At 40.9% G+C, this 20,490-nt stretch overlaps 1 protein-coding gene across 2 annotated transcripts in view; it reads right to left on the minus strand.

Annotated features, from left to right (window-relative positions):
• SMARCAL1 (SWI/SNF related, matrix associated, actin dependent regulator of chromatin, subfamily a like 1) overlaps window positions 1-20,490 on the minus strand; it is a 47,262-nt gene continuing 26,772 nt past the window's right edge. The window contains exons 11-18 of one of the 2 annotated variants that reach the window (XM_033161512.1): window positions 14,065-14,205; window positions 9,945-10,163; window positions 8,626-8,696; window positions 7,717-7,819; window positions 6,116-6,298; window positions 4,454-4,554; window positions 1,163-1,262; window positions 1-418 (exon numbers count right to left, since the gene is read on the minus strand). In XM_033161512.1, coding sequence (XP_033017403.1) covers window positions 227-418; window positions 1,163-1,262; window positions 4,454-4,554; window positions 6,116-6,298; window positions 7,717-7,819; window positions 8,626-8,696; window positions 9,945-10,163; window positions 14,065-14,205 — 1,110 coding nt within the window. In that variant the 3' untranslated portion in view covers window positions 1-226. Of the gene's footprint in view, window positions 422-1,162; window positions 1,263-4,453; window positions 4,555-6,115; window positions 6,299-7,716; window positions 7,820-8,625; window positions 8,697-9,944; window positions 10,164-14,064; window positions 14,206-20,490 lie in introns of both variants that reach the window. The other variant, XM_033161500.1, reaches the window with a different exon arrangement.

Raw genomic sequence — 20,490 nt, forward strand, 5'->3', positions numbered from 1 at the left:
TGTATCACTGCAGATTTTATTGGAGTGGGGGTAGAGCCACAGATTCTTGATTTCCCAGCTAGAGAAGCAATAAAAAGAAGGCAGCTAAAGCTGTTCAAGTCAGCAAACAGGCTAACCCATCTTAAAAATAGATATTTATTTTAACAATCAAAGCAATTTTCACTGATTTTTTTGCCCTCCTTTAAATACATTCTTAGTTAACAAAAAAGCGCAACATTTTCTGAGTTTACTGTCTGCAAAAATATTCATCAACACGCCGTTTCTTGCACAGACTTGATTCTGTTTCACTTGATGGAGTCTGTGGTCCAGAACCTTCACATGCATCAACCATTTCCACAAGCAGGGCTTCATCCATATCATCTGCATCCTCCGAGAAGGTCCTCTGGAAAAGGTTTAAGATGGTCTGCTGATTTGGGTCCTGCTAGGAAATTAAAGAGGGACATCACTGGCAAGCAGACAAAAGAGCTGTGCTAGTCAACAGAGAATAGACTAAGAAAACAGTCAATAGAAAACAGATGGAGGCATTCCCCCCAAGATAATAAGATGCAGACTGGACCATCAGCCTTCCTCTCCCTGCTATTTGAGTGGTAAAGAGAAATGGGGCACACTGAAATAGGAGGAGGATCTCTCAAGAGCAAAGGATGGAGCTTCTCCATCAAAGTCATTGCAGTGAGTGACACCATCCGATAGGTGCCTTTGATTCAAGTATGGCCGCTGTCCACAGAAGGAATCAGAACGTGGTAAGTCATGCTTGGAGATGCCTGAATAATTGCTTTTTTATTCTTTTATTGCAGGGGTGGGGAATCTGTGGCCCTCCAGACGCTGTTGGACTAAAATGCCTATCAGCACCTGCCCAAACTAATTATTATGAGAAGCTGTATCTAATTTTTGAGAAGTAGTCTCTAGTTAGTAACTTTGCAATTGTTACTATATGGCCTATTACGTTCACGTGTTTTGTCAATTGGATTTGCATAATATAGGCATTCTGGTGGTTTTGGTTTATCAGCACCTGCCAGCATCGGTAATAGGAATGATGGGAACTGTAATCCAAGAACACCTGGAGGGACTCATGTTTCCTACACCAGCTTTATTGCACAAAAGACCATGCATCTTGGAGTGAAACTAAGTGCCTCCAGGAATTTAGTTTAATGTTAAAAGTTACCTTGTAGAAGAAGTAATCTGTAGCTTCGGCTGTCTCAGAGAACTTGGCTTCAGACAAGCCAGCTTCCCCTAAGACTCTGATCTTCTCTTGAATCATTGGCCTAGTGGAGAATACAGGCATTACAATTACAAAGAAGAGTCAAGCAAGCATCTTTTTTAGTGAAAGCACTGAACTAACTATAAGCATTGAACTACTCAGCCAGTAAGCAGAGGACACCACAGAGAAGGGTTTTTTAAAATTACTTTGCTGCACACTAGTTATGTATATACTGTCTTCTCAGATTTCTATGTGAAGGTGTCAAAGGTCTGCATTTTAAATTCCACCTCCCCCCCCAATCCCAAATAAAAACAATTCCTTTACAATGAATTTGGGATATTTTGCTTGGAAGTGGAGGAACGTGGGAAACACCAAGGAGTAATAGGGATATCAGGAAAGAAGATAGAGACAAGCATTTGTGCTGCCCAGCAAAGTCCATCTTCTGCCTCTGTGGTTTCAAAACATCGCTATATAGACACACCTCCCCTTCTAGCCTAGGAGGACTGGGAACTTGCACCTATAGAAAATACCAAGAGCTCTGGAAAAATAGCAGTTTGGTATATTACTGCAGCTGTGCATATCCCTAAAGTTAAAAACTAACTCCAATGTGTGGACAAGCTGGGTGCCAACATGGGCTTAGCAAGAGGGCAAGTCTGAATCCCTGCTGGGGGGGGGGAGAAGGGAGAATCCTGCAGGGAAATATTGTTTTGAAAATGAATGAACCCCCACGCCATTTAGAAAGACAACATTGGGAAAACTGTTGAGAGTGGCTGTAAGGCAGGAACGAGGAACCTCTGGGCCCTCCAGATGTTGCTGGACTCCAACTTCCATCAGCCCCAGCTAGCATGGCCAATAGTGAGGGATCATGGGAATTGTAGTCCAACAATGGAGGGCCCTGGATTCTTTACTCCTGTTGTAAGGAATACAAGCAAAGCCTGTGTTCTACTTAGTTAGCTCCCGAAACTCTAATTTCATGCAAGTCAGGGTGTGGTATGATAATGGAAGCTGAGAAGTTTTCTGATTAGAGACAGAAAGAAAGAACAAACAACATTATCTGAAAATATGCTGTGTGTATGTCTGAATTTTTGAACATGCACAGGCTGAGAGGTGGGAGCAGAGAAGAGAAACATGAAGACATGCTTAGAACAACAACAACAGAAAGGTAGTGGGTAGATTTCAGCAAAGATTAAATTATTATAGTCTAAAGCCGTGGAAATTTCTGAGACCGGAGGTGAAAAGTTAACACATAAGATAGGCAACAGACTATACGGGAGAAATGAAAGTCAGTGAAACCCAGATGGTGCAAAGTTGTAAATGAAAGGAAGATGGATAGATTTTACAGCTAAGGGATCCAGAAAGGGAAGAACATAAGGCCTGTGTGTGGATAGAAGACCATATGCAAAGTGCCCAAGTTGGGAGACTAGCAATTAACAGTGCAAGCTTATAAGTGTAAGAGTAAGTCCCATTGAGTGTACAGGATTGCAGCCTATTCAACTAGGAGCAAAACAAAAACAAAAAATGTGCAACTAATTAAAAAGAAAATAATTTGTTTTTAAGTAAAAGTGTTATGAAAATATTTAAACATTCTGCACAGAGCAAGGGGTCCTTCTTTTTCTGTCAACGGACACACTCTCTCTATAACCTTCCTATAACCAGCCCCAGGCAACCAGCCACATGAAATTTCTGAGCACTTTTCAAACACAGCCCCATGTAGAGCTCATTACAGTAATCCAACGCTTATTATCACCATGGTTAAGGTGATGCCCACCAAAAGGCCCAGCTGCCACTATCAGCCCAAGCGAGCTCTGCTACACGGCGAGTTTGCCGCCACTCACTTAGCTCACTCCCACTGGCGAGCGCCATGTTCACATAATGCAGCAGCTCATCTGTGACAGCTGCAATTGCTATGCAGTAAATGCGGTCCTGCAAATCAGCCTCAAGATAAAAAAACCAGAACGTCGCTTCTTTTCAAACACAAACTTTCCGCTAGCCAAGTGTTCTCACAGAGCCTCGTGGAAAGAGACAGGGGAACAACCCCCACCCTGGCAAACAGCACGTTTTCTTCCACTCTCGCACTAACCATTTTGTGGATGGCGATTTACAAGTAAAATGGGGAAATGACTGTCATTAGCTTTCTTTCATGTGTGGGCGATATGTCATCTCCTAGTTTCTTCTGAGGGAAGGATATAATTATTTGCAAAGCTGATATTCAGAGAGTACAAAACATCTGCCTTGCCTTGCTGCCGGTGGGCCATTTTCCCACTTCCACCTTGCAACACAATCCTCCCAAGCCTATAGGCGTTCCTGGCTTCATCCTACTTTTCTTCTCAGTCATGAATGCGGACTGCTGGAGAGGTGTAACAGAAGTTACAGAAGGAAGAAGCCAGCTAAGCATGAGTAGACCCAACCTGACTGCTTGGCTCTGGTCTTCAAAACCCCTCTTGAGCACATTGCAAGCTCAGAGTGAGCAATAACCTGAGGTAGCTTGCATTTCTTCACTTAAACCCTTGCAAAATGCTGAAAACCAAGGAACAATCAAGTACCAGTCATCATGCACTTGAACGACACTTGTGATAAACAGGAAAGATGCCGATTTTCCAAAACTGATTCTGATTGCAAGAGAGAAGTGCTTCCAGACTCCATGTGTTTTTGTAATAGTCCGGCATGCTCAGGTTGTGGGGAGTGTCACTGAGCAGTGCTGACATAACATTTGGCTGCTCACTACCCATGGACACCCAAGTGGAATCAAAGGGTTCTAACTGGGTGACCTTCATCCTCTCATGATCAAAGTTATAAACTACAGCATGGAAGGCGGAGACGGAGAGGACCAACAGAATCATAGAATTGTAGAGTTGGAAGGGACCATGAGGGTCATCTAGTCCAACCCCCAGCAATGCAGGAATTTTTTGCCCAACTCAAACCCATGACTAGGACTGGGTGATATATAAATCTATCGTCCAAAATCAGTTTGAGGTCCATATCATGATATTAGTTTCATTAATTTTTGACCTGACAATATATTACAAATCATTGGGTGGGTGGGTGTATGCGCACACTAAGCAAAAATCACAATGTGGGGAAAACCGTGAAGCCGGTAAATGCCTCTAAATAGTTCCATCCTTATTTCGAGCATTGTGATATATCGGTATATTGCAATGTTTAGATAGTGGTATTTTGCAATGTTGGAAACCAGGTATAGTCCAGCCCTACCCATGACCCAGAGAATACGAGTCTCATGCTCAACCAGCTTCCTACCACAAGTAATCATCAGCTGTGCCTTTTGCTACCAAGTAGTGAACATCCACAGAATTTGTTTGCCCAATTCGGTGCGCCCGATCTTCTGCTTGGATCAAAACCTGCATTTAAAAACCAAATATGCAAATTAGAAAACAAAGAGAGAGAGAGAGAGGAGAGCAATTACTGCTGCTACAACCCCTAACAATAAACCAATGAATCATTATGCTTGACACAGAGCAGATGGCCCTTTCCTTGCTGACAAGAGTTATTAAAATGTAAAGAATGAATGACAGAAAAGAAAGCATTTTCCAAAAAGGAAACACCGAGGATCAAAGAGGCAGCTAACATTCACAAGGTGACTCAAAATGGGCTAGCTTGTCACTTTGTGTACTTCTATTTTCACAGTGGTAAGAGCAAATGAAGAGCCCAGCAGAATCAGGCCAGATTCCCATATGGGATTCTGTTCCCACAGTAGTCAACTAATGCCTATATATGAGTGCAATAACACTCATGGCCAGTAACCACTGCAAACCTAATCCTCCATGAAATGAGTCAGGATGTTCCATTAAAACAGCAAAAAAGAGGTGTTGTTTGAAAGTGTACAAAGTTTATTCCAAACTACAGTTACGATACCAACGCTGTTGGCATCCGTCTGTCTTAGGAGACAATGGAGCACTTCCAATGTACCGAACATGACATTAACCTAAGCACTGAAATGTATTTCAGTATGTGGTTATTGGAGCAAAGGCCTTCTCTGCACTCTTGCCAACTTCATTCTGAAAGGAGAAAATTGGGGATGGGCCTGCTGGACTGTAAAAATGGAATCCCGAATTAAAGCTCAACCTCTTACATAGATGCACAAGTGACTTAGGGAAAGTCACTCTCTCTCACCCCCAGCTACCCATCTTCAGAAGAGCGGCAAGAGTGGTGTGCCTCATACAAGTTGTGACTTTAAGGACAACAGCTTGCATACAGTAGCACACACAGAGTTACACACATACAAAAAGGACTCCTTCTGCTCTCCCTCCTGCTCCTGAGGATACCCAACACTTAGGAGAAGATTTTGAGAGTACATTAGGATGGGGGGGGGCACTGAAGGAAGAGCAGAGGAAAGTGGGAGTTCAGATGAAGTCTGTTGTACAAACAAACAAAGTGATAGTGCATGGTGTAACCCAATCGGCAAAATCCCAAAAAGGTTAGTCGTGACTAAATCCTGTTAACTGGAGCATAGCTACATCCGTGTCATTTTTTAAACTAGGTTTTTTGCTCAGTAAAGATTGTAGAGGACTTGACAAATGATAAATAGGTGTAACTGTTAAATGGAAACCTTAGCCACGCAAACACCTGAAATGAAGCAGGAGGGAGAGTTGACTGAACCGTTTTGTAGTCATTAGGCTGCAAGAGTGTGTTTTGGTTCAACAGAGCCAAATCAAGCAGGCTATCAGCAATGTTTATTTGTGGTGGGAGCTGAGTGATCAGCAGTAGCATTAAATACTATATGCAAAACATGTATCACCAATAGACAGGCACTCATTTTTATAGGTTCCATCTAACAACCACAGCTACAATAAAGTACACAAATCCAGTTTCCCCACAAATAGCCTCTTATGGTTTTATCTTAAACTCTGAACAGCGTCCTTTCAGGAGAAGCACCTCCAGGCAGTATCCAAGCTGTCTTACCCCAGGGTTCCAGAACAGCTCTGCGAACACAACCAAATCAGCGGACGATAAGGTGAGCCCCATGTTAGCTGCCGTTAAGGAGAGGACAGCCACAGAGTGCTTGTCAGAGAACTGGAACTCTTGGCAGAGGGACTGGCGCTCAGCTGAGGGTGTGGAACCGTCAATGCGAATGTACCCAATATGCTGAAAGGGAAGGTGAGGAAACAAGGGGTCACTTATCATCAGGGCCTGCTCCTCTCTCATCACTTGGCTGAAAACTGGAGCCGTGCCAAATGGAGCGTTGGGATCTCCCCTCCTTTACGAGTCAAGTTGCGAAGCAGATGATTTAACTTGCATTTGTTGTATTTGTGACCTGCCTTTGCTCCAAGCAGGTTAGAGTTGCTAGGTAGGTGTATTTGTCCAGGCTTGCTGGCCATCGGTTATCTCATACCGGTACCTGCCAACCAATCCCAACAAACAGGAGTTGTTCGCTGGTTACCCAATTTACCCCCAAACGCTCCCTCATGCCACCTGGCCCTTCATTCTTTCTGACCCTTCTCCCCACTGCTTGCAACAGGTAAAACTGTTCTCATCCTGACACTCAATCCAGTACTATAATAAACACTTTCTGATATATTTTGAAGAGCGAGAACATTATCTAGGAAAACCTATTTTAAATTGCCTTAGCACATATTTAAGGCAGCCCTGACATGTGAAGGCCATTGATACCAGGGACATCGAGCTGAACTTGAATCTGGGAGAGCTGCATTAAATCTTGGCTAAATACAGATGCCACGGATGAAGGAGGCTATTATCTTTCTGGAACCAAATGCTTTCCCTTCCAACGAAGGCTAGAACATGCAGTACAGGGAAGGCCTGTGAGCTGTGGTATTTATGAGGGACAGGGGTGCCACAAATGTCACTGCCAGGTCGCCAGTGATAACCACACCTTTCAATTTGATTAGCGTCTCCACGGCACAACTTATGGAGCAGGTAGGAGCTGCTCTCTGGCCTAGCTCTGAGACCTGGAAGCACCCAGAGCCAACGGGACTTCTCTGAAGCTCACTGGGATGTCAGAAACAAAACTCCAAGTCAGGGGAGTGGCAGGGTCAATGGCAAACACACAGGGAATTTTTGGCTGCAGGGAATTTTGCTACAGAAATTATGCCAGATGGCTATTCAGTTGGCAGGGAGGAATGCTAATGAGTCAGTTTTACATTTAATTATTTATACTCTTCATACTGTTTAAACTTTATACGGGTCAACCTTTCATGCCTGCTTCATTTTAACAAGTCAGTGGTTTTTTTAAGCTTTAGTTCATGACATGCTATTGATTTGAAACATGAGAACTGACAGCTGGAAGATTATCTTTAACGCATTTAATCCCTCCTGATGTTGACTGGTTTACTGCAGGGTTATGAATCCCAGCAGCCAGGTTTGTATTTTGTGAATTCTGGAAAACACTAGACAAGATGGCAGTAAGAAAATGTACGCAATGGGTTTCTATACAACATTGTGAATAGGTTACAGGCAGCTTTGTATTGTGCCAATGACACAAGAGTTTACCAGGATCTCCAAGTCCTGGGGAAAGGAGTAGTAATAAATGCAGCAGATCAATTTACCTTTTCCTCCAGTTTCTCGCTGATTGTGTCCAGAATGAGTTTGTGATGAGCGAATACCAGAAACTTCTCTCTTCCACTTTCCAGTAAATCAAAGATATATTCTCTACAGTGAACAAGAAGTGGGGGATAGGAGGCTCAGATGACACACATATGATTGTTCTTCCAGAAGCAATCAGTGTATGGTCCTAGATCAGTGGTCCTCAACTTTTATTTTATTCAGAGAACTGGCAATTCAGCCAAATCCCAGTTCCAATGACCTGTTTCTCACATGTAGTTGAAACTATGGACCATTTTTGAAGACCATAAAGGTCAGGACTTTTTACAACTGCAACAAATATATTACGTCAAAATATGATCAGTTGTTTTCTACTGAAGATCTATCCACATGTCACCTTGTACAAAATAGGTTTAATACATTTGAAATGAAAGCAATTAGGACTCATTTTGCTTATTTTCAGCAGAACCAGAAAATCTTATCTCAGCCTTCTGCATAATGGATAACTTTAAGGATAACTTCCATAGTTCCAGTTACAGGTGGGGAGCTGTGTTGGTCTGCCATAGTCAAAACAAAATTAAAAATTAAAAAAATCCTTCCAGTAACACCTTAGAGACCAACTAAGTTTGTTCTTGGTATGAACTATCGTGTGCATGCACACTTCTTACCAAGAACAAACTTAGTTGGTCTCTAAGGTGCTACTGGAAGGATTTTTTTAATTTTTATTTTGTTTTAAGGATAACATTTCTGTAAAATATTTGCCAGGCTGGTTCAATACCAAGGTGAATGCTATAATGCTTAAATGTTTTACTTAACATTTCCCCCAAACTTGATTTCGCTGCAGTTTCCTTTCTACTGTAGTAAGAATTGCCTAGTCAGGTAGGTTTGTGTGATACTGTGAAACAGCAACTTACATGATACAGTGAATTTTGGCTTCAGCAGTCCTGTTGTAAAAGAGAATGAGAGCTTCCTTCTGTTCTTGTTTCTGCAAACAGATAGTTGAAAAAACCCGTCAGTTAGGTCCAGATGGTTGTAGCTAGCAGCTCAATGACTAATGGGACTCTCATGTGGCAGATTTTTGCAGCCAGAATTCCAAAAGATGACACACTTGAAATTTTTAAAAATATATTTATACAAGTACAAACCTCCCTTCCCCCCCACGTGTGTTTTGTTTGCTTTGCCAAACCTGGATAATTTGTTCTGCTGTAGAATTATTAAACGTGCCATTATTAAAGGTGAAGTGAGGTGCAAGGAACTTTAATCAGCTGTAGCAGGAGTAGGAATAGGAAGGTGAATTCCCCCTCTAGCTCAATGTGTTGTTATTTGATTAACCTTTTTATCCTAAATCTAGCACAGGCCTAATGTATAAAGCAGACTTGGGCCACTAAGTGCAACTCTAAAAATGTCCTGTGTGAATGCAACATACATAATTCATACAGGTACTGTCATCGGAGTTATGAGTATGTTCAGCTCTCTGATAAGCATGCACATAACAACAAAGACAGATTCCCCTTTCAGTAACATTGACCTAACCTTGCAGGCTTCTGGCTTTTGTTGCCATTGTTGAAGAACTTTACTGAGGGATATGCAGGTTTTATCATGAGGTAGCTGCCATCTGTCCCTGCTAGGTCTTGATGAAAGTTACCCCAGCAAACACTAGGTTGGTACTTTTCCCTCTCTTCCCGAGGAGATGCAGAGTCAACAACACACGTTCCAAAGTTGGTCTCTGCCAACTGCCTGGACCAAGAGCTAAGCAGTGGAGACAGAACTGCCCTTCCCCTGTCTATCGTATCTCGAACTATGCAGACAAAGACTCAGTTCAGACATCACAGCAAGCCATGGTTTGTACTAACCATAGTTAAGAACCAGTAACATGGTTTGAGCTTTCAAATGTACAACAGGCAAACCACAGTTTACAGCCAATTGTCTGTTTTTGTTTCCTCTCTCTTCAGCATGCAGCTTCCAAAATTTGTTGCGCTCTCCCATCTCCATGGTTCAGCAGCCTCTAGAGACAGAGCACAGCAACAACCATAACTGTGCTTTGTCAATAGTTTGTATAGTGGCAAACCAGAGCACAAACTGTGGTTTGATATTGTGACTTGGAAACCCAGGTTTGTAAACTGGCACAGGGTTCAGATGTAAACAGCGCACTGTATATTTAGATTTTGAAGCAACCACTTGTCATTGTGATGGAATGCAGCCATGTTCTCCCCCAGCAATATTTCCGACTCACACTCTTATAGCCCTTGGCCATTTCCTTTGCAGCCGCTGCTAGCTCGGCCTTTGTCCTTGCATTAATGCCTTCAGGAGCTACCACCACCATTCTGCGCTGCTTTGCGGGGAGCTGAGAGAGCACGTCAGACTTCAGGCGGCGGATCATGACGGATTCTTCCAGCAGAAGCTTCAGTTCACCAAGGTTGGATGAACCAGAATAATCCCACCCCCAAGGCCGCTGAGTGGTATAGACACACAAGAGGAAGCAAAAACATCATCAGTAGCATCATCAATCATGAAAGAGCTGTGAGTATCCTGCATATCTATGCACTGGGATTCTGATACAGAACAGAACTTGAATTTTTAAAATAATAATAGTAATAATAATAATTTATTATTTATACCCCGCCCATCTGGCTGGGTGGCTTCCAACAGAACATTAAACTGCAATAAACATTAAAAGCCTCCCTAAACAGGGTTGCCTTCAGATGTCTTCTAAAAGTCTGGTAGTTTTTTCTCTCTCTCTCTGGTGGGAGGGCGTTCCACAGGGCGGGTGCCACTACCGAGAAGGCCCTCTGCCTGGAAAACTTGAGCTTACACAAATGCTGAGAAACATTTGGGAAAGCATGCTAGTGATCCAAAAACCAAATGGAGTTCTAGGGTGAGCTTTAGTGCGATAACCAATATGCAAAGAGAATTCCCCAAAGATATTAATCCCTGTCATCCTTTCCAACTGTAACTGTGCTGTAATTTGTATGTTCATCTGAGGTCAGGAACAGAAGTCACACAAGTGATTATGACAAGAGTTCACTAATTTTGGTTGTTTTAGTCCACAAAAGTTATGTAAATCATTATGTTGTTTTCTGCATTTTTAATGTTCCCCATCCATTGAAATGCCTTTTAAAATGTTTATTTTATTACATGAATTACGTTAGTCTCAGTTATCTACTGTGGCTGAAACTAACAATGTAGGTTTCAGCAGAAGCAGAGCACAGGAAGGTATCTGGGTTGAAGATACTGCCCGAGGATGTCTGATTGGAGGAGTAAAGCAAATCATGGGCACGTCAGTGCAAGACATTTAGGAGCACACATCTGGAGTCTGTTTCTCGGGTATGCCGGTAGTAAATAAGAGCAGGCTTCTTCAACCTCGGCCCTCCAGGTGTTTGCGGCCTACAACTCCCATGATCCCTAGCTGGCAGGACCAGTGGTCAGGGATGATGGGAAACATCTGGAGGGCTGAGGTTGAGGAAGCCTGAATAAGAGCAATCACCACTTTTTTGTTTTGCACCACTTTTGAGTGAAGACAACTAAGGTGCATCCAATCCATGATCCATGAGCATTTTATAAATTATTTTTCTAAGGAGCTCTGAATCATGAAAACTGTATCAACCCCCTTTCTTTCTAGCGTTGCAATGGAACTCTAGTTGCAACGGAACTCTAAAGTGTGTTTACAGTCTTCTCGGCATAGCAACTGAGGGATGATCAACTTGGCAATCAAGAACAGGCGAGAGTCTCTGTTCGGCGGGGCACTGAAGCCCTTCCCCAACCACTAGTCCACTCCCCTTTCTGGCTTTTGAGGTTTCAGCAGGCATGGCCCATGCACTTTCAAAGATATATTTGAATCCCACAAGAGCCTGGTAGTTAAATGAAAGCGGAGATCTTCAGAAAACGAAACTCTGCATCTAGCAGCGCCTTCATTATCTGAACTCCTCCGGCTTATTCAGAACACGGTTGGCAATTAAATAGAGCCTCAAAGCATAATCATCATATTGACAAAGTTCAAGGGCCTTGTAAAACCACATCTGCTAAAAACACGCATGCCCTGGATTCCTAGGATATCAAACAGCAAAGTTAAGAAGCCGTTTTTTTTTTTGTTTTTTTTGACCCGGGCCATTCTCAGTGGAAGAAGGTACTTGGTCGCACGTTTCAGCAAAGCTCCTGAACTTTTCCCGGCTGAGCATCTGTGACAACCTACGTGCCCTTTTCTGTCTTTTAATGCTCACTATTAACATCACCTGCTTTGAAAAATGACTCAATGGCAACTATAAAATTTGGCTCATAAATAAAAACAGGTGACGTTTCATTTGTTGCACTTTTTTATGAGCAAGAAGTGCCAAGGAGTTGTGGATCGTAAACCAATAAACTAATTCCATCTTTGCTTATTGCATCTGCCAGAGATTTGTGGTCTTCTGCCGTGAAGCTAAATCAATTCCGTTTAAAATGGAGTATGTTCTGGGGTCTTGTTTTTTTAAACTGAGGTGTTCAGGTTTGAGATTTTCTTGTTGCTGTTTAACCCAGACAATACAATTTATATTAAGACTATATCCTGCTTTTATTATGGCAATTTCTATCCTTATGGATCCCAGAGCAATGTTTAATCATATTTTTGAGCAACTCGGGGAAGAAAAACACATCACAAAGACAACAGGGAAAGGAACATTGGCAAAGGGGGAGGGGAGCAGGCAGGAGAAGAACTTTAACCCTTCTCTTGCCCACTAATTCCTCTTCCCATCCCGCAGCACTGTCAGCTGGGCTGGAGAAAGCCTGGTAATGGGGGAAACGGCAGGGGGAGGGTGTCTGTGGGAAGAGTTGGTGGGTGCGAGAAGGGTTGAGGACCCACAGAACCCTTGAAGGATGGCCTGAAACAGGGGAATTCACAACAGAAAGAAATGAAGAAAAGGTTAGATGAAGAAAAGAACAGTAAAGAAGGAATGGTGATAACCACATATAGCTCAGACATTAGGAATGCTATAAAGCAGAGAGAATCAACGTATTTCCATTATAAGATAGCATTATAAATATGAAGATAGATATATATAAGAAAGAAAATTAAGGCCGAAAGTAAAATACTAAGTCTGAAAGAACTGGGGTTTGCCATGGCCTTTGGCCAGAACAATAAACAAGTATGTATGTATGTATGTATGTATGTATGTATGTATGTAGTTGCCCGTTAACCTTTTGCCTCCCATTAAAAACAAGAAAAGCACCACAATTTCGGGGGGGGGGGAATGGTAGGGTGATATTATGTATATGCAGGAAATGCACATCAAGGAGAAACATTAGAAATAACTGTTAACATTGCCCATTTATTTCAATGGGTCTATATTTGAGCAAAATGGATATTACCCATTAGGACTGGGCTTGGTGCATGTACAAAAGTGAAAGGAGTGTGTTTGTGTGAAGTTATTCAGAGCAGGAGAGGCAAAGAAGGTCAATATATTGTGATAAAAGAAAACTTGGACAGATGAGTTTATTATCAGTGAATATTTATGCAGCACTCAGTCGTCAGATGAGTGTTTCTTATCAACTAATTGAAGATCTACTCTGTTTAGGGGAAAGTGAAATAGCAACTGGAGGGGATTTTAATGAAGGTATAAATGCAGGAGAAGAAGCAGACATGATACAATCATGAACGCACTGCAAAAGCAAGCATTATCCCTTGAGATGTTACAGCTTGTTGATATTTGCAAACATCATAATCATAATGAGAAGAATTATACCTTCTGTTTCATACCACATTGGAACATCTGATTTAGTGGTATATAAAGAAAAAAAGAATAGCATTTGATCATGCTCATATTTTTGGTAGTTTAAAACTCATTAATCAAAAAGCATATTGGAGACTGAATCCTTTTTCCATTTAGGAATACAGAACTAATGGATTCATAGTAATGTCCAATTCCATATTTTTTTCCTTGTCAATATTACAACTCATAATATGGGGCTAGTTATCAATATGCTTGATGACAACACTATTTATGACATTGCACACTGATCAATTTAATGAGTTAATTGGTAATCACAGAGGTCAAGTTCAGTCAGGCTTTCTTAGTTGGTGAACAACTAGGCTAGGCAGAAGCTATCCAAGTCGATCCTAGCCCTAACAATTGGCTAGGAGCCTTTTAACTGGAGATGCTTGAGAATTAGCAGAAAATATTACAGTAAGCAAAACACATGTTCTACCATGGAGCTATGGCCAATTGCCACTACGGAAATCTGCCCTTTCGCAGCAAGACTTCACTGAGAGATTGTAAAGGGAATGGCAGTGCACAAAACACTTCATGGAGTGGAAGGTTATTATTATTCCCAAATAATAATTTCCTGGCTTCTGCTTTGCCAGGGATAGAGATTCACGTTACCTGCTTAGCATCACAGTAGCGGAGCCCGAAGGCATGGAACTGAGAGAAGAAGGATGGTCTGACAGCTGCAATCTGCGTATAAAGCTCTGCAGGGCGGGACATGGCAGGGGTTCCGGACAACAGGATGACTCGTTTGGCAGCCTGGGGATATAAATGTTGCAAAAGGTTAATTACGTGGCTGCTATCACACAAGAGATTCGAGGACACCCAAAAAGGTAGACATGGCCCTAACTAGCAGAGCTAAAACAGCACAGTGGGTTAGCAGACCCCCACCACTAGGCAGACTGACATGGCTTCCTCAGGTGGCAGATTTTGAGTATCATGAAAGAGCAACAGTGTGTTATGATTGTGTGTGTTTTTTTCTGCCAGGGAGAGATGCTTATGAGGCTTCCAGGTGCCAAAATAACTTGGCTGGCCTTGGGTAACGTACAGCTTGATTTGGTGATAGTGGTAAAGGTAAAGTGACCCCTAATCATTAGGTCCAGTCGCAGATGACTCTGGGGTTGCGGCGCTCATCTCGCTTTACTGGCCGAGGGAGCCGGCGTACAGCTTCCAGGTCATGTGGCAAGCATGACTAAGCCGCTTCTGTCAAACCAGAGCAGCGCACGGAAACGCCATTTACCTTCCCGCTGGAGCGGTACCTATTTATCTACTTGCACTACGTGCTTTTGAACTGCTAGGTGGGCAGGAGCAGGGACCGAGCAACGGGAGCTCACCCCGTCGTGGGGATTCGAACTGCCGACCTTCTGATCAGCAAGCCCTACATCGCCACCCACGTCCCGATGATAGTGGTGATGGGCGTTAAATATGCTGTTCTGCCCCAAGGAGCAAAATGTCTTGGGCTGGACCAAGAAGTCCCTTGTTCGACTCTTGCCTCTGCTGGCAACTAACTAGGTGGTCTTAGGCATGTCGCTCTCGGCCTCAGCTCCCGTATCTGCAATGTAGAAATAACAATGGTGTATCTGAAAGAGTTGTTGTGAAGCCCACTGAAGACAGCATACGTGGAGCACTCAAATAAAGCACGGTATAAATGCTAACAATGTATTGTAATTAGAAGTAACACAATCATCCCCATTTTGCTTTCTTAGATGACACTCATAGTGGTGGTGGTGGTGGTTGATATCCATCTGTCTCAAGAGACAATAAAGTGTGCCCCTGGGGTGAAGTAAAACCACTGCATGACCTCCCCTGGGTGCAAGCCTGGGTAGTGTGTATGGATCATCAACTGGACCCCTCTCTTGGCCTCGCTGATGTGGTCCAAAGGAAATCAGAGCAATACGTCTGGCATCAACGTGGCTGCAGGAGTCGCTGGAAGGAGGCGTACACTGTACCATCCAACCATCTTAGGGACTCCACTCTGGATTTGTGTAGGGTTTACACAAGGTTGGTGCAATGTAGACACCAGCAGGAGTTTTGGATTGGCTCTGTCGCTGCGCCCACCCCAGGGCAGCCTCCCACCACCTGCCACATACCCCTCCCAGTGACCGGCCGTGTTCCTGACATTTGGAAGCCAAGTAAGTGGTACAGTCCCACCCGGCCAACCACTATGGGGTGCCATGAGCACAAGCAGCATGATTCCTATAATGAGAATGTTCTTTGTATGATAAAAGGTGACATCGAGAAGACATCTCCCCAAAGAGAAATTCAAGAATCATAGACATATTCAAATGCAGAGTCAATTATATAATAGCCAGATCTCTGCACTGGGTATCAAAAGGCTTCAAAGAGCAGGAGGAAGGATGGGGAAACGCCAGAAAATAAAAATGATTCAACATGCAAAAGTGTCTTATTCTCCTACAGTGATTTACTGGATTTTTAATGATGTTCACAGCATGTGGCCTACAGTACTGGCTTGCTTTGCATTATGGCTATTATTTAAATGTTCATTGTGCTGGATATACAATTATAACCATCCTCCTGATTCCTTCTTATTCTGCCCTTGTCAGCTGTTTAACATTTAAAGTGTGTGTTGCCCTGCCTGACACGAAATGGAAATATCTGATGGTAATTTCAATGCAGAAGTTTGCTTCTTGGGAGAGAATGAAATGGGACTGGAGGGGAGACAGCATCTGCACATTGGGGGAAATTTCATTTCTGTCATAAAACAGTATTATAACTCATGCCCGCTGCAACTTTGGAATAAGGTTAGGATCTAACTAAATATCACGGATGCAAACAAGCTAAAGTATATCCATCACACCTGGGACATTCAAATTACACCCAAAAGGGAACGACTTGAAAATGGCAGTGTTTTGACATTAGATAGTAGCAGAGCTCCTACACCCACCCTTTAGGAAAACAAGAGCTTTCAAAAACTCTTAAGCATAGAAAGAAAGAATTCTGGAAGACCCTAAGGACTAGAATACTTTTTACAACTATATTCATTCCTCAAAAGCAAACTGATTTATATTTCCATATTTCATATTCATGTTCATTCTGATTCATATTTCCAACAGCATTCATACTTCCATTTTTTTAAAAAAATAATAATAATAAAAAGGACAGTGGCAGATTCTGCCAGTTCCAATGCACACCTGATGTTAAGGGTTCACTTGGAAAATCATGCTAATCTAAATATTTTGTAAATTAAACTTTTTGATCCATTTTATAGGTTCAAAAAGTGCCCCTACACAATCCTCAACACCTGGTTGCAGAGCAACAACAGCATTTTGTGCAGAATTTAGGGTTCTTCAGTAGAGATGCAAGGTACATTACTATGAATAATTACTTCTGAAAACTCATGGAGTTTCAAACATTAGCTCCATGTTTTATACATGGGCCTACTTGAAGATTCCATACATCACTGCCTTAAAGCAATTTCCTCAGAATTTTTTATAAGGAAGCAAAAAAATGGATATTAAGAAATGCTACTTTATCTTAAGAAGCAATCAATGCCTAAGTGATATCAAAGATTAAGCTTTTAATATTATAATTATGCCTATTTTTTCCTCAAAAGTATTATATTCAGACCTGTTCTTCAACAGAACTTCAGAATAAATATGAAAATTAAAGGCTCCTTATTAATCCATTATTGATTCTATATCCTTCATCCAAGCCACTTTAAGGATTTTCAGGTTACATACCAGAAAGACAGATTTATGAGGTCTGTGTGAAATACTTATGGAAGACGCTATCAGCTTTGGGATAAATCAGTTTAATTGGTGGTTACTGACATATCAAAATTTATAGCAAATATAAGACAGATCATTATTTCTCAGGGCAGCTTCACTTGGAAATATTACTTTGAAGCCGACTCTGTGACCTGGAATTCATTTATATAATCCTAAAATACTCAAAATCTCAGATACTTCGGAATGATTATTATGCATTTGTTCTGTATTTAAATACTCTTTTTTTTTTTGCAAGTATTTTTTTTATTTTCCAATTTTATACAGAACACAAATGTATACATCAAATAAAGTTTTACAATATCACCAAACTCCGCCGAGTTTTTATTGACTTCCTTCCCTCTCATCTCTGGCTTTCTAATTTTTGCATCACTCCTACGCTTTCTCTTCTGTTCTTTTTCTTCTTTCGCATATTTTGATATCTTAATATTTTCATTACTAATTTTTCCTGTTACAAGATTTCTTTATACCCCGTAAGCGCTTACACCTCTTTGTAATCTTTTATATATTCCAAAAATTTACCCCACTCCGTTTGAAACCTTCGATCCTTTTGTTCTCTTATTTTCCCAGTTAGTTTCGCCAATTCTGAAAATTCCAATACCTTTCTTCTCCAATCATTTATCGTTGGTACCTCTTTGACTTTCCATTTTTGCGCCAATAATATTCTTGCTGCCGTGGTGGCATATAAGAAAAAGTTTTGATCTTTCCTTTCAATCTCTTCCCCTACCAATCCAATCAAAAACGCTTCCTGTTTTTTTGGGAATGTATACCTGAAAATTTTCTTTAATTCATTATAAATTGCTTCCCAAAAAGGCTTAACTTTTTCACATGTCCACCACATGTGGTGGAACTCACCATCCTTTCTCTCACACTTCCAGCATTTCTTATCATACTTTCTATACATCTTTGCCAATCTTACTGGTGTGAGGTACCATCGATACATCATTTTCATGATGTTTTCTTTTAGGAGTATACATGCTGTAAATTTCATATGTTTCTTCCAGAGGTTTTCCCACATTTCTAATTGTATATTGTGACCGACGTCTACTGCCCATTTTATCATTACCTCTTTAACTTCTTCGTCTTTGGTATGCCACTCCAATAAATAATCGTACATTTTTGATAACAATTTCTCTTTACCTTCTAAAATTTCTATTTGGAATTTTGATTTTTTACTGTCGAAATTACCCTTTCTTTTATCTTCGTTGAATAAATTATAAATCTGATGGTATTGAATCCATCCTGTCAATTTCCCTGCTACCTGATCATATGCTTTAATTTTCCAACCTTTGTCTGACTCAATTAACAATTCCTCATATGTTATCCAATTTTCTTCTTCTGTATTAATTTTCTTTATTGTTAGTATCTCTGTGGGTGAGAGCCATCTAGGTGTTCTTCTCTCCACCAAATCCTTGTATCTTAACCACACCTCATATAAAGGTTTTCTAAATACGTGTGTTAGGAATTCCCTATGCACCTTCACTTTTTCTTGCCAAAGGTAGGAGTGCCAGCCGTACCTATTATTGAAACCTTCCAAATCTAGCAACTCCTTATCCTTCAGCACCATCCACTCTTTAAGCCAGAGCATACATGATGCTTCATAATAAATTTTTAGATCTGGCAATCCAAAGCCTCCCCTCTCTTTTTTATCTATTAATAACTTATGTTTAATTCTTGGGCGTTTGCCTTGCCAGATGTATTTTGACAGATTCTTCTGCCATTCTTTAAACTGGCTTATTCCCTTGATTACTGGTAACATTTGGAAAAGAAACAAGATCTTTGGTAGTACACTCATTTTTACACTTGCGATCCTTCCCCACAAAGACAAATTTAATTTGCTCCAAATTTCTAAATCTCTTTTGATTTGTTTCCAAATAGGTTCATAATTATCATTAAACAAATTTATATTTTTGGGTGACAGCCAAATTCCTAGATATTTTACCTTTTTTACCACCACAATACCGTATTTATTTTCTAATTCTTCCATTTCTTTTTTATCTAAGTTTTTAACCAGCATTTTCGTTTTTTCCTTATTTATCTTTAACCCTGCTAACTTTCCGAATTCTTCTATTACTATCAGCATCTTTTCTACACTTTGCATTGGTTCTTCTAATGTCATTACAATGTCGTCCACGAAGGCCTTCAATTTGAACTCTCTCTTCCCCATCTTAATTCCTTTAATGTCCTTTGTGGCTCTTAATTTATCCGCTAAAACTTCCAATACAGCGATAAACAACAATGGTGATATCGGGCAACCTTGTCTTGTGCCCTTTGTGATTTCAAATTAATCTGTTAACATACTATTGATCACTAATTTGGCTGATTGTTCTTTATAAACTGCCTTAATCCCATTTAAAAAATGTTCCCCCACCTCCATCTTTTTTAGGATCTTCATCATGAATGACCACGACACATTGTCGAAAGCCTTTTCGGCATCGATGAAAATTAAAGCCGCTTTCTTATCTATTTTCAGGTCTAAATATTCAATTAAATCTACAATTGTTCTAATATTGTTCTTCATCTGGCGTCCTGGGAGAAACCCAGCCTGATCCCTATGGATTATTTTGTTTAAAGCCTTTTTCAATCTTCTTGCCAAAATATCCGTAAATAACTTATAATCCAAGTTCAATAATGAGATCGGCCGGTAATTTTTTACATTTAGTAAATCCGTACCCTCTTTTGGAATTAAGGTAATAAAGGCCTCTTTCCATGAATCCGGAGCTTTCCCATTTATCAAAATTCTGTTCATCACCTCTAACATTCTCGGTACTAACTGCGGTGCCAATTCCTTATAATATTTTGCTGATAAGCCATCGGGGCCTGGTGCCTTCCCTCCTTTCAACCTTTGTATTGCATTCTTAAGTTCTTCCTCTGATATTGGAATATTCAATTGTTCTTGATCTTCTTTTAGTATTCCTTTTGATTTGTTCTTATCCAAGTATATATCCATTTCTTCTTCTTTCTCTTGATCTTTCTGATACAAATTCTTATAGAATTCCTGAAAAATATTTTTAATATCCTTTGGGTTTTCTATTAATACTTCATTTCTTCTAATTTTATTTATTATACTCTGTTCCTTTCTCTTCTTCAGCTGCCACGCAAGAAGCTTCCCCGATTTATTAGCATACTCAAAATTCTTTTGTTTTAACCATTTTAGCTTCCATTCTATTTCCTGATTGGTTAATATTTCAAATTGGTTTTTTAGCCCCTTAATGCTCTGCTTTAAATCTTGGTTTTTTGGGTTTAAGATCAATTGCCTTTCTTTTTCTTCTAGCGCTTTTAAAATTTCTTCTTTCTT

The sequence above is a fragment of the Lacerta agilis genome, chromosome 1, assembly GCF_009819535.1.
Source record: "Lacerta agilis isolate rLacAgi1 chromosome 1, rLacAgi1.pri, whole genome shotgun sequence".
NCBI classification, from domain to species: Eukaryota; Metazoa; Chordata; class Lepidosauria; order Squamata; family Lacertidae; genus Lacerta; species Lacerta agilis.